At 36.0% G+C, this 17,958-nt stretch overlaps 1 protein-coding gene across 1 annotated transcript; it reads left to right on the top strand.

The window, feature by feature from the left end:
- Positions 1–498: 498 nt before the first annotated feature.
- Positions 499–16,971, top strand: LOC139700433 (oxaloacetate tautomerase FAHD2B, mitochondrial-like). Its single transcript, XM_071599032.1, has 6 exons — positions 499–919; positions 1,028–1,262; positions 1,612–1,828; positions 15,030–15,373; positions 16,108–16,195; positions 16,336–16,971. Exons 1-6 carry the CDS (start codon positions 700–702, stop codon positions 16,396–16,398), a joined length of 1,167 nt encoding a protein of 388 aa, XP_071455133.1. The 5' UTR covers positions 499–699; the 3' UTR covers positions 16,399–16,971.
- The last annotated feature ends 987 nt before the right edge of the window (positions 16,972–17,958 follow it).

Genomic DNA, 17,958 nt, shown 5'->3' with positions numbered 1-17,958 from the left:
AAAACCTCTTTCGTATAGCTACTACAGCAACGTACTCTTTCCAGCTATCTTAGGGTGAAAGGGACTTCAATTAATTAAAGCTCCCAGTAACTATTTCAAATGGTTAGCAGTGGGTTGTCTCATGAAGGTAGTATCTTTCATATTAGGAGAGGAGCTATATGCTCACATATTATAAGGATCATAGGAGGGCTGTGAAAAATTTAATTCTGTGTTGAATAATTTCAATGGTCGGGGCATTTTCGTCTAGGATGTGACATTATTTCTGTATTAGGCTAACTTCTTTGAAAATTCCTAAGTTTTGTGAATCTGTTTCTCTTTCGGATTTGCGAATTCTATCATCGTAGAGCCATGAGAAACTAATGTAGTGCCGGGAATAAACTTTCCTGAAAACAAACTTTCATAGTCACTTAATTTTATATTTAGCTCGCGATGGAAATTGCGCGCATGCGCAAATATATATAAGCGAATATGTACATTTTTTCTGGATTGTCAGATAAGAACGCGTTGAGGAAGCACCAGCGGTTTAACGTCAACGCACGTACGCTCGAAGAAAGGCGGATAATTTAGTAGGTGTCTTCTGCAGTGTAGTCTTCAAATAGCTGCTAGACTGTTGACATCGGGGAATTCTTTTGCCGATTCAGTGCTTGATTCTCGTTATATTACTTTCCTAAGTTGAGTTGATCGGTATCCACTGTGAAAATGCCAACATGTGGGAAGTGTCTCACCTTTTACTCCGCAAGGAAGCGACTTTTGTGTTTCTCCCTTTCTGATGGAATTAACAACCTACCACTGCAGACTAACTTGCGAAAGATGAGTTTTTTCAGCGGTTTTCACAACCCCGTGCTTCCTCAAAGAGTACCATCGAACCATGCTTCTCAGCGTCGCTCACCACCGACGATGGCTTATAAGTATATGAATGGTCAGAATATGTCTTGTTGTGACGCCAAAATTTAGTGATCATTTGGTTTCATTGACTTCACCCATGTTTCAATATCCTTAAATCAGTATGTTCCATGTACCCTTTCAGGAAGATCAGCATTACGTTGCTTTTCAACCTCGACAAGGAAAGAAATGCGATTTGTACAGTTCATCATTCCACATGAACAACATACAAATGTCCCAAGACGTTTGGGTGCTCTTATGGCTGCTCACGACGGAGGGGAGGACGTAGTAGTGGATATAAGCGGTGTGGAACATTCAATTCCCAACGACATGATTGAATTCCTTAAGGCAGGCCCAGAAAAATTAAGAAAAGCCCAGAGGTGAGGTCATAGGAAAAGGGACTCGATCGTTGCTTCTTTCCGCCTTCAGTTTTCCTCAAAGCGATTGTGTAATTCTTTGCTTTGGTTTTCAACTTTATGACAATACACCAACGGAGAAGCTCCCTTTTCGCGGGCAATTTTCTAAAAAGGTGTTATTTATGATATTTTATTTTTCTATTACAAGAGTTCTGATCTTGGCATAATTCTTTCCCTACAGATCTCATTTTTGGCGGCCAATGATAGTATATTGATCCATATATTTAAAACTGTTCTGGAATGGTACAAACTTCGACGTTTGAATTGCCAATTACTTTATCAATATTAAATGTTATTTCTTTGGTGAATTTAGGGTTGTAGCTGAAGGGCGGTCGATATTCCAGTTGCCACAAGTCCGCTTACTACCCCCGGTAATTAAGCCCGACAAAGTGGCATGTGTAGGATTGAACTACAAAGATCACTGTGAAGAACAAAAAGTGCCGCTTCCAAAAGCACCCATATTTTTTTCCAAGTGGCCCAGCTGTCTTATAGGCGCTTACGATGAAGTGGAATATCCGTCCATCACAAAGGTGAAAAAAAGTTAATATGTGACATACAATTAATGATAAATATGCTTTATTGATTAAAACTAATAGTTATTTGATTTATCAATTATGGCTTCGTGTAGGAAACACTAAGTGCAAAAATGGCGATATTATTATGAAGGGCCAACTAGTTAAGGCACTAAAAGCTCTGTCGAAAATTGACTGAATTTCTGGTAGTGCATATTTTTGCATGCCGTTTTTACTTGAAGTTGAAAGACACCAATTATAAAGAGCCGGCTAAGTAATGTGGATTTTTTTATGCCAAGTTTCATAGTTATTGCCATTTTTTATGTTTAATTGGACCTTTCTTTTTATGTGGGACACGTAAATAGTTTCATTGAGCATTTTTATGCTGTTATAAATACATGGGTAGTTTCCTTTAAATGTTACATGAGCTTTTTAATTTTATCGTCAATAAGAATAACAAAAGAATAAATGCTGCTTGATGGAAGAAGGCTGGCTATTGAAAGCAAAGAAATATTCCTGGTAATGCATGTTAGAAGGAAAAGATATAATGGACCCTTAATTTAAACCCCTCAGCCTCTTCCTACCCTTCCAATAAAATAAAAATCAAAAGGATTCTCCTAGTCATGGGGTCATGAATCCTGGCCCCTTTCCAAGTTCCACATTATTTATGGATTTGTTCATTTTTGATAATCAAAATCCTTGAAGAATATTTAGTTTCAAATCAAAATATACCTAGATTTCATAAAATTTACCAACACTTTTTTTGTTATATTTCTCTCTGTTCCTTCCGCCTCACGTCACAATTGCTTATAATTAAATGATGTTCAACCTCCAACATCTCTAGTTTCATGGGAAGTGTTAAAGTTAATTTTTGCTCTTGAAGGACATGCATTGAATTTCGACTGGGTTTGTAGAGTATCAAAACATTTGCCCCTATGGAATCCAATAGAGTTGGGCTACTGATATCGATGCATTCACAGTAATGATGAATGTATTGTGATGAATATTCACATTTAAAAATAATTGATGCATAATATCTTCGATAAATTACTATGTGAATGATGTCACCTCCAAGAAATACTTTGTGGTTTGAACCATATGAAAATAACCAGTGGTGGTACACAGCCATTTGATACACACAAATCATGGGTATAGGTCAACGCCATTGTTTCACTTGAAGAAATATGCCATCTAGTAGGTTTTGTGATATTGCTTCATTCAATTTGACGTATCAATTTATTGGAAAGAAATTAATGGGAGATATAGTGAGGTAATGATGCCCTTTCTAAAATTCATAATTGTGACATAGTCACAAGAAAATAATAACCTGGTGTTGTATCTACAAATTAAATTCAGAAATGTGGTTATATGTTTCATAAACTTGCCATACACTTCATATATTGGCCATGGAGTTAGGACCAACTTCCATTCTGACAGGTCATAAACCAATCTAGTTTTCTCTCGGCCATATATTTATTACCACTATTTTTTAACAATTTTAATCTTTTTATCAACTCTATTATTCATTTTTTAAACTTTTAAATTTTTATCAATATTTCCTTTAAACTCAATTATGATAATGTTGTTATCATTTACTTTGTGATACTGCACATGCCTTTTCTCTATGCCTAGACGATCTCTCTCTCTTTAGTTGTAAAAATTCAAACGCTCCCGATAATTTAATTTGTTTATAGTAGTAGTTTTTAGGGGAGGCAACTGACATCTAAGGTCATTTGTGCCGTTAGAATAGGAAAGGATAAAGGGTGGAGAGAAACCCGGCATTGGCATTAGCCTACTCTTAACGAAAGGTGCCAAGGGGTCCGCAGTTTAACGTCCCATCCGACGGATGGCGTACTCACTCAAAGTGCCCTCCACAAAGCACTTCAAGTAAGGATCAGGATACCACTGAAAAATATCTTCTGCCTCCAGGATTCGAACCCATGCCCTCTGGGTGGGAACCCAGTACGTTGGCCACTGCACCATCCCGATCCCTTAATTGGTTTTTTATTCACAGTGTTTATAAAAATACAAAATCAAGTTTTAAACTTTTCTTGTGTTAGCTTGTGAATTGTCAGGACCATTTTCTTGGGTTGTGATAACTGATATTTTCTTGAAAGGAACATGCTGAGCTTCGATCTTTTTTCTTCATACATCTCATAATTGTAATCCACAGCATCTTGAATGATAGTTCAACTTTTGTAAATCATTTGAAAGTGGTGAGAACCACACCCCCCACCTGGCACATGGGTGTGCGGCGGAGGGTGTGGTTGTGTGAACTTTGTTACTCATTGGGCAGTATTGCCAAGAGTAATCATTTCTTGCGTGAGAGTATGGAGGAGAGTGAATCTGCTTCTTCACAGTCAATTGAATATGATGGTTCACAATGCTATAAATTATTTCCAAATTGAGAAAGATGTTGGCCAGCCAGTTATTTCTCATGATAAATTACAATAGTTGCACAAGGTGGAGCCATTGCACCCATCATTACACAACTTATTGAGAGTGATTCTGTTGATAGAATGAAGATTATTTGAAGCCCTAGCTGAGCCTTTTTAACTCATAAATATTAAAGCAAGTTCATTTATTGTATTTCGTTAGAGAGTATGAATTAACATCATGAAGAAAATTAAATTAACTGATATGTGTGTGTCTCATAATTATTTCAATAATATTTTTGGCACTTCATTAAAAGAAAATTCATTTTATTTGAATCTAAAGAAATGTTAGACATGGATAGTATTGGAAATAAATCTACCATGAGTTCCAACAGGTTTTTCCAGGATATTTTCCATCCTTTCAGTAAAAATGTAGAGTAGCACAACATATTTTATTCTTCATTTCATTGAGCCCATCAGCTGCTAAAAGGGTTATTTCTGTTAGTTAGGTCTGTTTGGTGATAAAAAAACATTTATTCGCAATTAAAGGTTTTCATTGATGGTGTTTCCTACACCCTTAGTTCACTTTCCTACATAAGGGGTGACGGTGGGGTAACGTCCTCACCTGCCAACCCAGAGGTTGCTGGTTCGATTCTTGCCTATGTGGGTTTTCCTCAACCTAGGGCTTGGATGTTTGTAATTGCCTTCAATGTAATGTACAGGGATTAGATGAAAGAAGGGGCTATGAAGCCTCTACCTTGCCCTGATAAAGTCATTAAATAAATAAGAGAAGTCACTGTCCACTCAAAGCATTTTTGATAATATTGCGCCAGCTTTTTTTTCCTCAGTTCAAGAAATTTGCTACCTGGGAATCAAACCAGTTGACAGCAGTAGTCTTGAGTTCCTTCTCATCTTCAAACCATTTTCCACTAAGCCACTTTTTCAAGTACAAGAAGATGATTTATTATCTAAGTCCATCGTCCGGACTATAGGGTGGGTGATCAATCTTGTCCATAGGAGTCCTAAAGCACTGGTCCTCTCAAAATTCTTAGCTCTTGTGTTGGTCGGTGAGCATTTTTGGTACCCACCTTGCACAAATATAGGTGATATTTGAGCTTTTCCGCAACAGTTATGTAAATATTGCATCCTACATTAGGGAATTTATCAGCCAGAGAACTACTAATCATCAGTTGTTGATTAGAATGCAGTTCTTGGTCAACTTGTTGAACAGCTTCATCAGTCTGGACACTGGACTTGCCATTTACTTCCCTCTTCATCATTCACATTTGTGTGGGCTTATTATTAAGTGTCGACACCATCGTCTAATCTCTCCTTCATTCATTACTGTAGGTTCATAAACTGGTTGCAAATCTTGATGAGTTTGGGCTGCTGATGAACCTTTTGCATGCAAAAATTGAATCACATCGGGCACTTTGCAACCGGTGGGGGCCATGATTTTTGTGAACATTATCATTCACTGACCGGCAAATGACTACTGGATAAAAACAACTACTTCAGTGGCTTTGGAAACATTCAACAGAATGTGCTGCCTGCATACAACTTAGTTGTCCTTAAAAAAAAAGCCTTTACTTTTCGAATATGCCTCTTATTTTTAGACAAGAGAATCCTCTTTTGAAAGTTTCATAACATAAGTAGCAGGTGCATTGCAGAAATCGGTCTACCATGGAGATAATTAACAGCATGACATAAGTGCAAGCACCTTAACACTTGTCCTACTCTCTCATGTCTCACGGACAAATTGAGTAATGTGAGGATGATGGATTTATTGATGAAGCTTGCCTATTTTTCCCATCAGCTGATTATATATTCTCAAAGTATGGGAATTGGTGATGTGTCATTGAAATTTACTCTTAAACTTACTTATTCTCAAAGATTATTTTCTTCCGTTCACTATTCTCGTATTGTGTGACACTGCTATGGGCTATGTATATATATCGACAGTTACCATTGCGACTTGGGAACTGAAAAATGCGTGTGCGTATTGATTCAGTGACGGCCACGTTTTCAGAAGATGCTCGAGGTAGAAGACAGAAGACCATTGCCTGCTGTTTGTCATGGCTCATCTTGAGAGAAGAATAATCTTGTGTGCAGAGTACCTTTCGTAAATCGATTCATACGGTGGCTGTTACCCAGATGAAGCAATTGAGAAAAAGGTTTGTAATTTTCATTCCTGCTTTTATAATTAAATTTGTATAATTTTTTTGCATTCATGGCTTCTCCTACTGCATATTTCAAAAGTGGATAGAGTGAATTCCTCTTCCCAGTGCTCTGCTTCTGCAGATCCTCTGTGCATCTGCTAAATTTATCTCTGTTCCTCACTTTTATCTGTGTATCTCCATACCCTCTTCCTGTTAGATCATCCACCCACTATCTTTGTCCATTCTCCTCCTCTTATTGCCCTTCCTACTGCCACTCCTTCCATAACATCCCATTGCAGACAGTCCTTTCACAGTGCATGACCCATCAGATTCTTTTCTCTTAATTGTTATTGCTGTCATTGTTCTCTCAAAATCTCTGTAATGCCTCCTCATTCTTCACCTTGTCTATTTCACTTCACGTTCAGCATTCTCCTTCATCACACATACATCTCCAATGCGTCTATTATTTCTTCTATTATTGCTGTCCATGATTTACGCCTGTTTTTATTGGGCTCCAGACAAAACACATGGCAATTCTCTTCTATAGGTTAATGTCAGATTTAATATCCAGTATCTTACTTTTCTTCCTGTTTCCTTTTTTTGCCATACATGTTTTTATCTTTATATACATGTCTTTATCTCATTGCGACTTCTCCAATTCCCCTTCATCTCTCTGCCGAGAATTCATATCAATTCACCTGTTAAATCTCTGAGATCACATACATACCCATATCCTCCTCTTCATCTGTATTCCTTACTTCTTTGCATGATTAATTTTTAGTCCATACTTTTCTCTCTAAATGTTTGGACATTTCCTTCTCAGCTTTGAGGTCTTTGACAAATAGTATCATTTCATCAGAAGTGGTATGCGCACTACCTTCCTCCCCCCTAAACTCACTCCTTTAAATTTTTCAAGCATTCTGTTGCCACTTCTTCTGCATACACATCGAAGGGTGCTAGAAATAGGCAGCACCTTACCTCACTCCTCTTCCTATCATATTTTCTCCATTCCTTGTTGCTACTTTCTGACCCATGCAAAAGTTGTTTATCAATTCTATATTCCTCCAGTTTACTCTTGTTTTTCCCACAGTTATAAAGGCCTTCACAGTGTATTTTAAATTCCATTTGACTAGGCGATTGTTGGGGTTAATTAGTTTCACCTCAATCGCTTTAAACTACTGCATTTACATCCATGCTGTAATACAGGACCATGTGGCAGGGGGGGGAGGGGTCCCTTAGTTTCTATTGGTAATTACATCTGTGAATATGTTGTTACAATTATTCCCTTTGTCTCAGTCAAGCATTGAACTTGCATGACATTTATTCTTTCACATATTGAGACTAGCATGTTTAATTCTTGAACATTGAGTTACTCCAAAGCCACAGTACTTAAATAATTGGCGAATGCTGAATGGCTTTGCTTTGTGTTACGTTCAGAGTAAAAATTAATTCTTTCCCAGCCAGGTCCTAAGTTTTTGAAGTTTATTCCATATGTTTTATGATATTTCTATTTCCTTCCTGTTTAAAAGAAACTGCGGGAGATGCCACAACAGTAACTTTAATGGAGTCATCCACTAATGTGCATTTCAATTCAACAATTTCAGAGTGTAAAAATCATTCACCTTGACCGGGATTCAAACCGGGAACCCTCAATGTTCGGTCGAGTGCTTTAGCCAGTTTAGCCATCAAGGCTAAATTACTAAAATTTCAGAGTTTGGGAGGACGCCTTGATGGCTTAACTGGCTAAAGCACTCGGCGGGACATCGAGGGATCCGAGTTCGAATCCCGGTCAAGGTGAATGATTTTTACACTCTGAAATTGTTGCATTGAAATCCTTCCTGTTTATTTGAGGAAACCAGTTTTCCATGAAATTTTGAACACATGTCAACCATGTGGAACATATTAGTGAATTTTGTATGCATAAAATGTCAAATATTTGAGGCATAATGCGGTAAAATATCTAAATTTTGCTCTTAAGCAACTTTTTGTATTCCATAAGATTTTTCATCAGAATGAAGGTAGGAAAATATATTATTCTTTGATTTAATCCTTATTTACTGAAGTATTAATCATAATTTAATCATTTGGGTGTTAAAATTTACATAATTATTTTTCTCCTAGTTGTAGATTTTGAGTTTTTGTTTTTTTTAATAAGATAATTAATTAATTTTTTATGCTACTATTTTATGAACACTTAAAAGTGAATCGTTACTCTCTGGAAGGGGGGGGAATAATAAATATATCTATTGAATTGCTACAAAACTTGGTAATGCAGCAGTTCTTATGGCTCTTTCAGGCAAATGGTATTGCTGCTGAATCTCTGCTGTGGAGGAAGCATCAGGGATTGCTTCAGAAGGTATGTTCTGCACATCTGGAGAAAATATAGTCGTGGTAAATGAAATCTTAAATAATCTTACATCAATACCACTTCTACTTTGAGCTCTATACACATGTGCACGGCCAAAAATGACAGCTGAATGATGAAGAGTTTATCATTGTGCAAATTTTGTGTGGAATGTAGGCAAAAGAAATGTGTAGCTACAATGGACAAGTTGAAAGTATTACTTAGTTAGTACCAGTCAATTTAGTTTTGGATGTCCCAGGTGCCTAGGATGAATTTTTACTTCCAATGAAATACGTGAATATTAATATTTATGAATTATTATGTTTAGATTATTTTAAAATAAATTGTTAAATTTTGTATTGAAATTCATTTAGATTATTTTATAATATGTAATCTATTAAACCACAATGTATTTGTGATGTTGGTGTGTCTTTTTATTTCATGGTGATGTATTTTAATAATCAATGAATATTTTAAGGGGATCAAGATGGTGCAGGGGCTAATGTACTGACTTCCCACCCAGAGGGTGCGGGTTCAAATCCCGGCAGTGTTGAATATTTTTCAGTGGTATCTTGATCCCCTCTTGAGGTGCTTTGTGGAGGGCACTTCGAGTGAGTACGCCGTCCGTCGGATGGGACGTTACGCTGCGGACCCCTTGGCGCCTATCGTAAAGAGTAGGCTAATGCCGACGCCAGGTTTCTCTCCACCCTTCATCCTTTCCTGTCCATCCCCTATGGAGCAAATGACCTCGGTTGTCGGTCGCCTCCCCTAAAAACTACAACTATGAATATTTAAAAAAAGTTTTCCTTTTTTTTTATTATTTACTTTCATGACCCAATCCATCCTCAGGATTTAATTGAACATCATAGTGTGAATAGGGGTCGCGGTAGTCCAGGGGGTAGAGCGTTGGACTGCTGACCGGAGGGTCCCGGGTTCGATTCCCGGGCAAGGCACTCAGGGCTCCCCTACAGCTCCACCCAAGCTATGTGATTTTTCGGGTACCAGTTCTTCCTGGGAAATCTTAACCGGCACAAGGAAAGGGACTGCCCCCCTACCCTGATGTGTGAATTTCACATGCCGTTGGGCTTAGTGCTGGGTGAACTCTACCATCACCTACTAAACCGACCTTGGGGTTGATTACTGTGTTTATGGTTTTTTTTATAGTGTGAATAGTGAAGTTTCACTGTTAGAATTATATGGAGTATAATGGTGAATTAAACATTACTCCATATTTAGAGTTTTACAATACTTTTGACAGAAATAAATATTTGAAGTTTTATCCTAATTTTCATTGCAGCAAATTTGTTGGAGTATCATTATGATGTTTTCTGTAAATCTTTCATTGTAAGAATACAATAGGAGTTGTTAGCATTAATGGTGCCAATGATTCTAATGGTATTGTTACAAAAAAATGTTTAAAAAGTGATGTACAATATATACACTATACAGGGTGCAGGGCTTAAATCCGAACAAATTTTAATTTTAATTTCCTGCCATATTGTGGTTCCACTGGAGGTCACAATTGGTGTTCTTAAAAGCTATTGGCATCTAGTAAATAGTCATCACCTCAAAATTGTGGAGATGTTACGTAAAAGTGCGGAGTAAAATTGAAGAGCTGCTATTATCGAAAATGTTCATGCTGGGCATTATATTTCAAAATAGTTTGATTCTTTTGGTACTCCAGATCAGCTGTGTACGATAATGTGGCTAAGTATAATGTTTGGAGAAGTCTGGGGAAGGTTTTGCTAACCCGGCGAGGAAATCTCATTCTAGGAAACGTGTGCTCGTCCAGGTTTAAGCATCGCACCCTGTATATAAAATACCAATTTTCACATAAAATTTTAATGTGGCATTATTCGGGAACCAGAATCAGTCTTTCTAAAATCTTAGTTTTTGAAATAATAAACAGCAATAGAAATTACATCTCAAATAGTACCTCTTCCCTAATTTATATTTTGACAGTATAACCTGTTTCACGAACAATATCTTGGGAATAAGACTGTTAGTGCAGTGATCCCGCATAAAAACTTACTGTGGGTGGGTGTTGGCCATTTCCATTTGTTTATGGGAATTTAGTAATTTCTCATCAATCTTTAATGATTTTGAACCAGATAGCTGGCCTCTGTGCATGTATTGTTTTCACTATGAAAAATTGCATTTTGAAAACAAAAAATGATGGGAACTGTCATAAAACACTATTAAATAATATGTAGTAGTTATCAGTTCTGTGTATTTGTTCATGCCGAGTTATTTCCATAGCTAGATATTAAAAAAATCCTTAATCAGAAAAATTGATTTAAGACTCTCATTGAAATGTGGAATGGCAGACTTGTTGCTGTGTTAGCATAAGTGGAGTGTATCCCAAATGACTGGGTTAAGGCTGTGTTGTGATGTCACTTGTTTCCTTAGCAGAATATTATTGACAGTTGAACTGTGAAGTCACTGCTGTGTAGTCAACCCAAGGTACCATCCACATCATTTCACACTATTGTTTAATTCTGTTGCAAGAGCTAAAACTTAAGCACATGAAATTATGTCGTATTGCTACCATATTCCATGTGAATAATTTGTTGAGAGCCATTAGTGCTAGAGTGATGGTAGAAATTCACTCTATTCTCTTGTGGCTATCTTGGTGCCTTCAAAACAATTCCTTGCTACCCAATTGTTTAAGACTCATTTAACAAAGGCAGAGCTAAGCTATGTATTCCGATTTAGTTGTGCTTCGTAATTGTGAATTGCTTTGATGTAGCAATTACAATGAATGGTCTGGCTATTATTGGAGTAAAATAGGTTTGTGGTAATGGACTGAGTGCTTTTATTACAATTCTATTGGGGAAATAAGAAATTGCATTAAAGTGTAGTATATGTATTCATATGAAAAGAATGCATTGAATAGTTTATAGCGCGTAGTTCTTTATTATTAACTGACTGCTAAGGTTATGTTGACATAATTGTTGCAGAAAGCAGTGGATAAATGAATATGATGTTTTGGATAATTATTCTTCCTCAAATTCTGACAAGTTTAATCGCAATTGTTTCATTCTAGTTCTTTGTGAGGGATTGCTATGGGTAACACTTCTAGAAAGGTGGTTCCCCATGTACCAAGGTACCATCGCATAATAAAATGATATTGGTAATGACCTCTCATCTGATTATTCAACAGATGAAAGAATCCAATGAGTATGGCTTTGCATCTGATCTTGTACGTGTCGTGGCCAGATTGACCAGGTGCTCACTGTCGAAGAGCCTTTAACTCTACTGGACACTGCATTGATGAGCGCATATAGCTCACTTGGAAGCTTATCGCCTGATAGGTCTCATCCTGCTGGCCACAGCAAGTCATTTCTGTGTAGTTCTCATCAAGTCATTTGATTACCTCTATCAGAGCCTTCAAGGAGGGATATTTGTGGAAGGTTTTACTTGTGCTTATTGGGAGCCACTGTAAATATGTGTGAAGGGATTTATCCAAGATGCACATGACCAGCATTGGCCAGCCAAAAACATGACAGTTTGGTGCTGGAGATGTTTTCATTCCCAGTATTTTATTCTTATTCTGATCTGACAGTTTGAAGATAGGTAGGATATTGGTATAATGTAGTAATCTGAGAAATATTGGAAGTGAGAGTAAGCAGGTATTTTAGATGCTGGGGATAAATTTGAAAACTGGTCTGGACAAAGTAGAAAATTAAATTTTGAATTTATGTTGGTCTTCATAGTTCCGTGATAGTGGTATTTTCTTTGTATTTCACGAATACCTTTCCCTGTCTGTAAAAGTTCTTTATTAGAGTAAATTAGGAAAATCTTTGGAAATTTTAAAATCCAAGTAAATATCTGGGAGAATTGTGAATAAAGGATGATACTCAAGCTATTGTAAAATCAGGGCAACGGAATAGTTAGCAAAAATAACATTCTTTGCCTGTGGCATAGTATGAGCTTTGATGGATGTTACCGAAAGGTATGTTTTCCGACGAGTAATTATGTACGATGAGATGTCACTCAAATACCATTATCATTGTCAATAAAGTAACATGCAATCATATCTCACCAGTTAATGCTCCATGCATATATTACATGATGAACTCTATTTCCAATCTCACTAGGTTATGTCTCAAGGTGTGGAAAGAAGGTACAGTCATTGGAAAGGGAATATGTGTTGAGAGATGGACATTGAAAGCTGTCATTGCTAGGCCACTGTCCAATTTTAAGTGAATTAATGTGGACAGGAACTCTTCACTGGTGAAATCCCTTTTCTTGTACTACAAATTTTTCTTTCCCTTATGACTTTCACTTTTTCTTAAAAATACTGATATGCAGTAAGTTTTCTTCTTTGATCTGTTATCGGCATTAGAAGTATGCACTTTCAGTTAACTGACCAATTGGTTCACATTACATCCTTTAACTGGCCTTGCTGACTGAAGCTAGAGTGAGAGATAGTGTTCAATCAAAGAATGCCTAACAGAAAAGACATAGCATATTTACTAGAGGAGTGTTTTATATTAACAATACTTCTGTTTACCATTTTTTTATTTGTTATGTTTGCTCCCTTGTTTATTGTTTAGTAGTCCATTGAATTTGTGGAAAGTAGTGATGTGAGTTGAAATTGTTTTCCACAGATGCATAGAGATTATGAGATCAAAATATCTTTTTGCCAAATTCAAGGGAAATTTGGAACTACCATTTTGCTTTTACACACCTCAAAGTAGTGATGACATTTTCATCTCGATAATCTCTTCCTTGGATTTTTGCCATATGTTAGTTACTCCAGTGCTGACCAAGCTCAAGTGATAATTTATGGGTGATTATGAAAGATTTATGTATTCAAGTTTTGATATTTTTGTGATATAATTTCTTCTTGTCTAAAGTTTGCTATTTTAAGAAGTACATTAAAGAGCAAATCAGTCAAAAGATTCTGTTTGATACCTCCGAGGTACCAAATAATTCATTCCTTATATCTGCAAGGAATTTAGAAGTTCATTAAATACATCATGAAGCATTCATTCTAAACATCATTGTTCAAAATAGAACAAAATCAGTGCTGTTACAGCTTTATTTCCATTGAAATTTGTTTGCTCAAACTGTAAAGACCTTAACTTAAAATAGCCAAGAGAAATGGACCCCTGCTATTTTTTATCAACATGAAAGAGTTTAACCCCCTCAATATTTGTTGATTCAGGATTTATTGGATTGGTATGATACCTAGAGTTTCTATTAAATTTAACCAAAATGTGCATTATTTTATTAAATGTTGCAGTGGGTACTTTTTTCTCTTGTTTTTAACATCTTTACAAGTGCTTTCTGTAATATGTCCTAAGTTACAAATGCTGATTTGTGTGAAGTTTTACACTGCTACATATAGGTGGATAATATTTCAAGGGTGGGCTATGATTGGCTCTCTTTCCCAAAACTTTTAAATTGGGGAAATGTAGAGAAAGTAATCTATGGAAAAAGGGATAGAATCCAGTTTATGTAGCCTCTATGAATGTGAAACCCTTTGCTAAAGAAATAATATCACAGCAAAGTTTGCATTCTGTCTCACATTTAAAAATAATTCATACTAACCTGCAGGGCAGAATAAGCATCAATTTTGATCAAACCAACTTGTCCATAATGATATAAAAGAGATTTTAATGAAATGTTACATTTTGAGTGCCAAGAACATCACCAAGAATGAACTAATGAAGTGAGAATTTTAACTCTTGTGTCTTAATCAATGCTGAACCACACCACAAAGTATACCAACCTTATTTTACATTGCATGAATTTTACTTTTCTCCAGTTCTGCCCATTGTACAATTTTGGAAGTGCAATTTTTATTTTGATCCTTTTTTCAAAGTTGCGAAAAATGAGAATGCATAAATGTGTGTAGTTGTATGAATTGGGATTATTTTAACTTAGGCATATTTAATATGGAATACTTTTTTTTATATAATAGGAGAAAGATTCGAAACTGTTACCTTTTGCATGGGTAATCATCTATAAGAGGTTGCTTAGCCCTCCATTATGGTCCACTGCATGATATTTTCTTCAATTTAGGGTCCTTTATGGCCTACCACTCAAGTAGAGGTAGGCGATTACTCACAGCTGTGAATGTCTTGATTAGATAATTTTTTTGGGAAACGGGTATTAAGGTCACCAGTTAAGAGTATAAATGTGTGATGTGGAATTGCTTATATTATAGTGCTACTTTTATCCATAAATGACAGTTATAACTGTCTAAAAGTCTATTAAGTTGCCATCAAAAGCATGGTCTTCATTTTTATATTTGTTGAGGACTGGCACCGTGTAATTTATCAGTTGATTTTTTTCAAAATTAATTCATTTTTGTTCATCACTTTTCCCAGAACCTCGACTTTGAAGTGGAAGTGGCTATGGTCATTGGAAGAAAAGCTAAAGATGTATCCAAAAGTGAAGCAATGGATTATGTGTTTGGATTAAGTGTTGCTCAAGATATCACTGCACGTGATTGGCAGGGAAGAGGACCTGGATCTCGCAATGGTGGACAGTGGTTGATTGCCAAGGCTACTAATTATTCATGCCCGATGGGCCCTGCCGTGGTACAGCTATCAAGCATTTCTGACATCAAAGCTTTGAAGTTAAAATGCCACATCAATGGGGAATTAAAGCAAGAGGGAAGTACTTCTAATATGATCTTCCCCTTTGAAGAAATTGTTTCTTTCTTATCTCAGTGAGTATTTATGATTTTGCTATAAATATTAACAGGGTGTGGTACTTAAATCCGGACAATCACGCGTTTCCTTGCATGAGAATTCCTCGGCGGGTTCGCAAAACCTTAACCAGACTTCTCTGAAGCATTATACTTAGCCTCAATATGGTTAACAGTTGATCTTGGGTACCAGAAGAATCAAACTATTTTGAAATATAATGCCCAGCGCAAATACTTTTGATAATAGTGGCTCTTTGATTGTACTCAGCACTTGTACGTAACATCACGGCCATTTTGAGGTAATAACTGTTTACTAGATTCCAATAGCTTTCAAGAATGCCAATCGCAACCACCAGTGGAACTTCGTTATGGAGAGAAATTCAAATTGAAATTTGTCTGAATCAAAGTGCTGCACCCTGTATATCCAAGTAGATATATAAATGGTAGCCGGAATGGTATTAATATTGGATGTCACTCAGAACTTTTCCAAATGTTTTTTCTTAATTTGATAATTATGCTAATTGATTTGTTATTTCTGCTCTTTGGAGTAGTGTGTATTCAAGATTATTTTTTTTTAAAGGGAAAGTTATATATGTATGTTATAATAATGTTCATTTGATGAATGTTAAGATTTTGTTATTCAAATGAAGTTAGTTATGCGGGAGAGAAAAGAATTCATTTGACAAATCCTGTATAATATTGTTTGCAGAGATATATGTAAAGTATTAACCGATTGTACTAAAATACACTTGCAGTTGCTGCACTTTATTACCTGGGGACATCATCCTGACAGGGACACCCGCAGGTGTTGGCGTATTTAGGAATCCTCCAGAGTTTCTGAATGTAAGTTTTTTCCATTTCAAGAAATTTTAAGTGGAAAATTGGTATTTTTAAATGATATTATTTTAAATTAATTACTCAATTTTTTTAATCTTATGCTTTCAATTGACCTTCTAAAACTAAAAAAATAAATTTTCTTTCAGAAAGGAGATGTTATTGAAAGTGAAGTGGCTGGAATTGGAAAAATGAGAAATACAATAATCTGAAGGATATTTTGATTAAAAATACAGCTACAGAAGAAGAATGCTAAGGTTGTACTGAAGACTAGGAAAATTGCTTACTGTCATCTCAGTTAATGCTGAAATTTGGCTTTCATAAAGTTACTTAACATTGAAATTACAGAATACTTATTTGCTAATCAGTATTGATGACTAAGGGTTATTATGATATTTGTATAAAGCAATCATTTAAATTTTCTTGTAAAAAGGCTCCTTTAATAACATTTATTGTACATCATTGCAGTGATTACATACTATTATATATCAAAAGGAAACATTAACAGTACTAAACAGCTTTTTTTCTCCCACACTACATCCACCAGGTGTGGTCCTTGGCTCAAATTGGATTTTTCCTGGTAATTGGGAATTCTTCTCGCTTATGATAGGGTTCATACGGGTCATCTATGTAATAGCGACGTTTTTTCCAGAAACGTGTCACCATTTTGTCCAATAATGTACTCTGTGTGGCATTACAAAATACATGCTGGCGCAGTCGCCTTTTACGCTCAGGAGTTTTTCTCCACAAATGTTTCTGTCTTCCTGCCTTGGTCCGAATCCAAATTCCCCTAAAAAAAGCAGGGGCCATGAAAGCTTACACAATGTGGAACATCATTTACACAGAAAGTACTTAATTAAACTGTCTAACACATTTATTTCAAATCACTTCTTGATTTATGGGATACGCCCTAAGGGGAAAATAAAAATATGACAATTTATAATTTTGCAGGCCACATATCAAAGATCAGTTTTATCACCCACTTTGATTTGAGGAATGAAGAATGCATTATATCTTTGCTGAAGTGAGATGATCCTTGAGAAAGATTGGCTGGGAGCAATAAGGCTGAATGAACACTAAGCGTCTGGATCCATTTCCAGACCCTCTCCCTAAATTTTCAATAACTGTCCAGTACCACTTTTATTCTAAATTCTCTAGATCCCTTAAAAGCTGCTGAAAAAAAGGACATACATTAAATGATAGACACTGTACTCTGATAGGTTTTTGCTGGAAACCAGACACTATTTGCAGTCCATTAAAAATAGTAATTTTTAAAGATGTAGCCTGTTGCTTAAATTTTTATCATTTGAAAAGAATAAAACTTTTTCTGGTGTGATCTCTTATTGTGAGATCTTTCTTGGGCAATAGCTAAGAGACTTTAAAATTTCTGAGTAAATAACTCAATTTAATTCATATTATAAGATAGCTAATTACTCAAATTAGAATGTCAACAGCATGACATATAAAGGTAAGTATTTAGCTAAAGGAAAGAGCTTATATCCCGTAAGTCAGCATTTTTAACAGCAACCAGTTTTACTAATGTTACTACACTTGAGTGCTGTAGAAAAATCTGGGTTGTAAAACCTGCACATCCTAAAAACCATGGGTTCCCTTCCAGCCCCCTATAAGGAGTCATTAACCCTTTCAGTGCCAGTGGGCTGATCTATTGGCCAGGTGTTTTTTTGCTTGCACCTTTATAAATAAATGAAAAGGAAATATATGTTCACATTTTGGTTAGAAGGACATAAGGAGTTTTCTGCATTGTGGCGTAT

Source organism: Hetaerina americana, unplaced genomic scaffold (genome assembly GCF_022747635.1).
Source record: "Hetaerina americana unplaced genomic scaffold, ioHetAmer1.1.p SCAF_100, whole genome shotgun sequence".
Taxonomy (NCBI): Eukaryota; Metazoa; Arthropoda; class Insecta; order Odonata; family Calopterygidae; genus Hetaerina; species Hetaerina americana.
The sequence above is the reverse complement of the archived record's forward strand: the minus strand, read 5'-3'. Positions and strand labels throughout refer to the sequence as shown.

Excerpts from the sequence above, each read along its gene's own strand:
- LOC139700433 (XM_071599032.1), top strand. The coding sequence starts at position 700 with ATGCCAACATGTGGGAAGTGTCTCACCTTTTACTCCGCAAGGAAGCGA. Across the intron at positions 1,263-1,611 it reads AAATTAAGAAAAGCCCAGAG|GGTTGTAGCTGAAGGGCGGT; the intron begins GTGAGGTCATAG and ends TGGTGAATTTAG. Across the intron at positions 1,829-15,029 it reads AATATCCGTCCATCACAAAG|AACCTCGACTTTGAAGTGGA; the intron begins GTGAAAAAAAGT and ends CACTTTTCCCAG.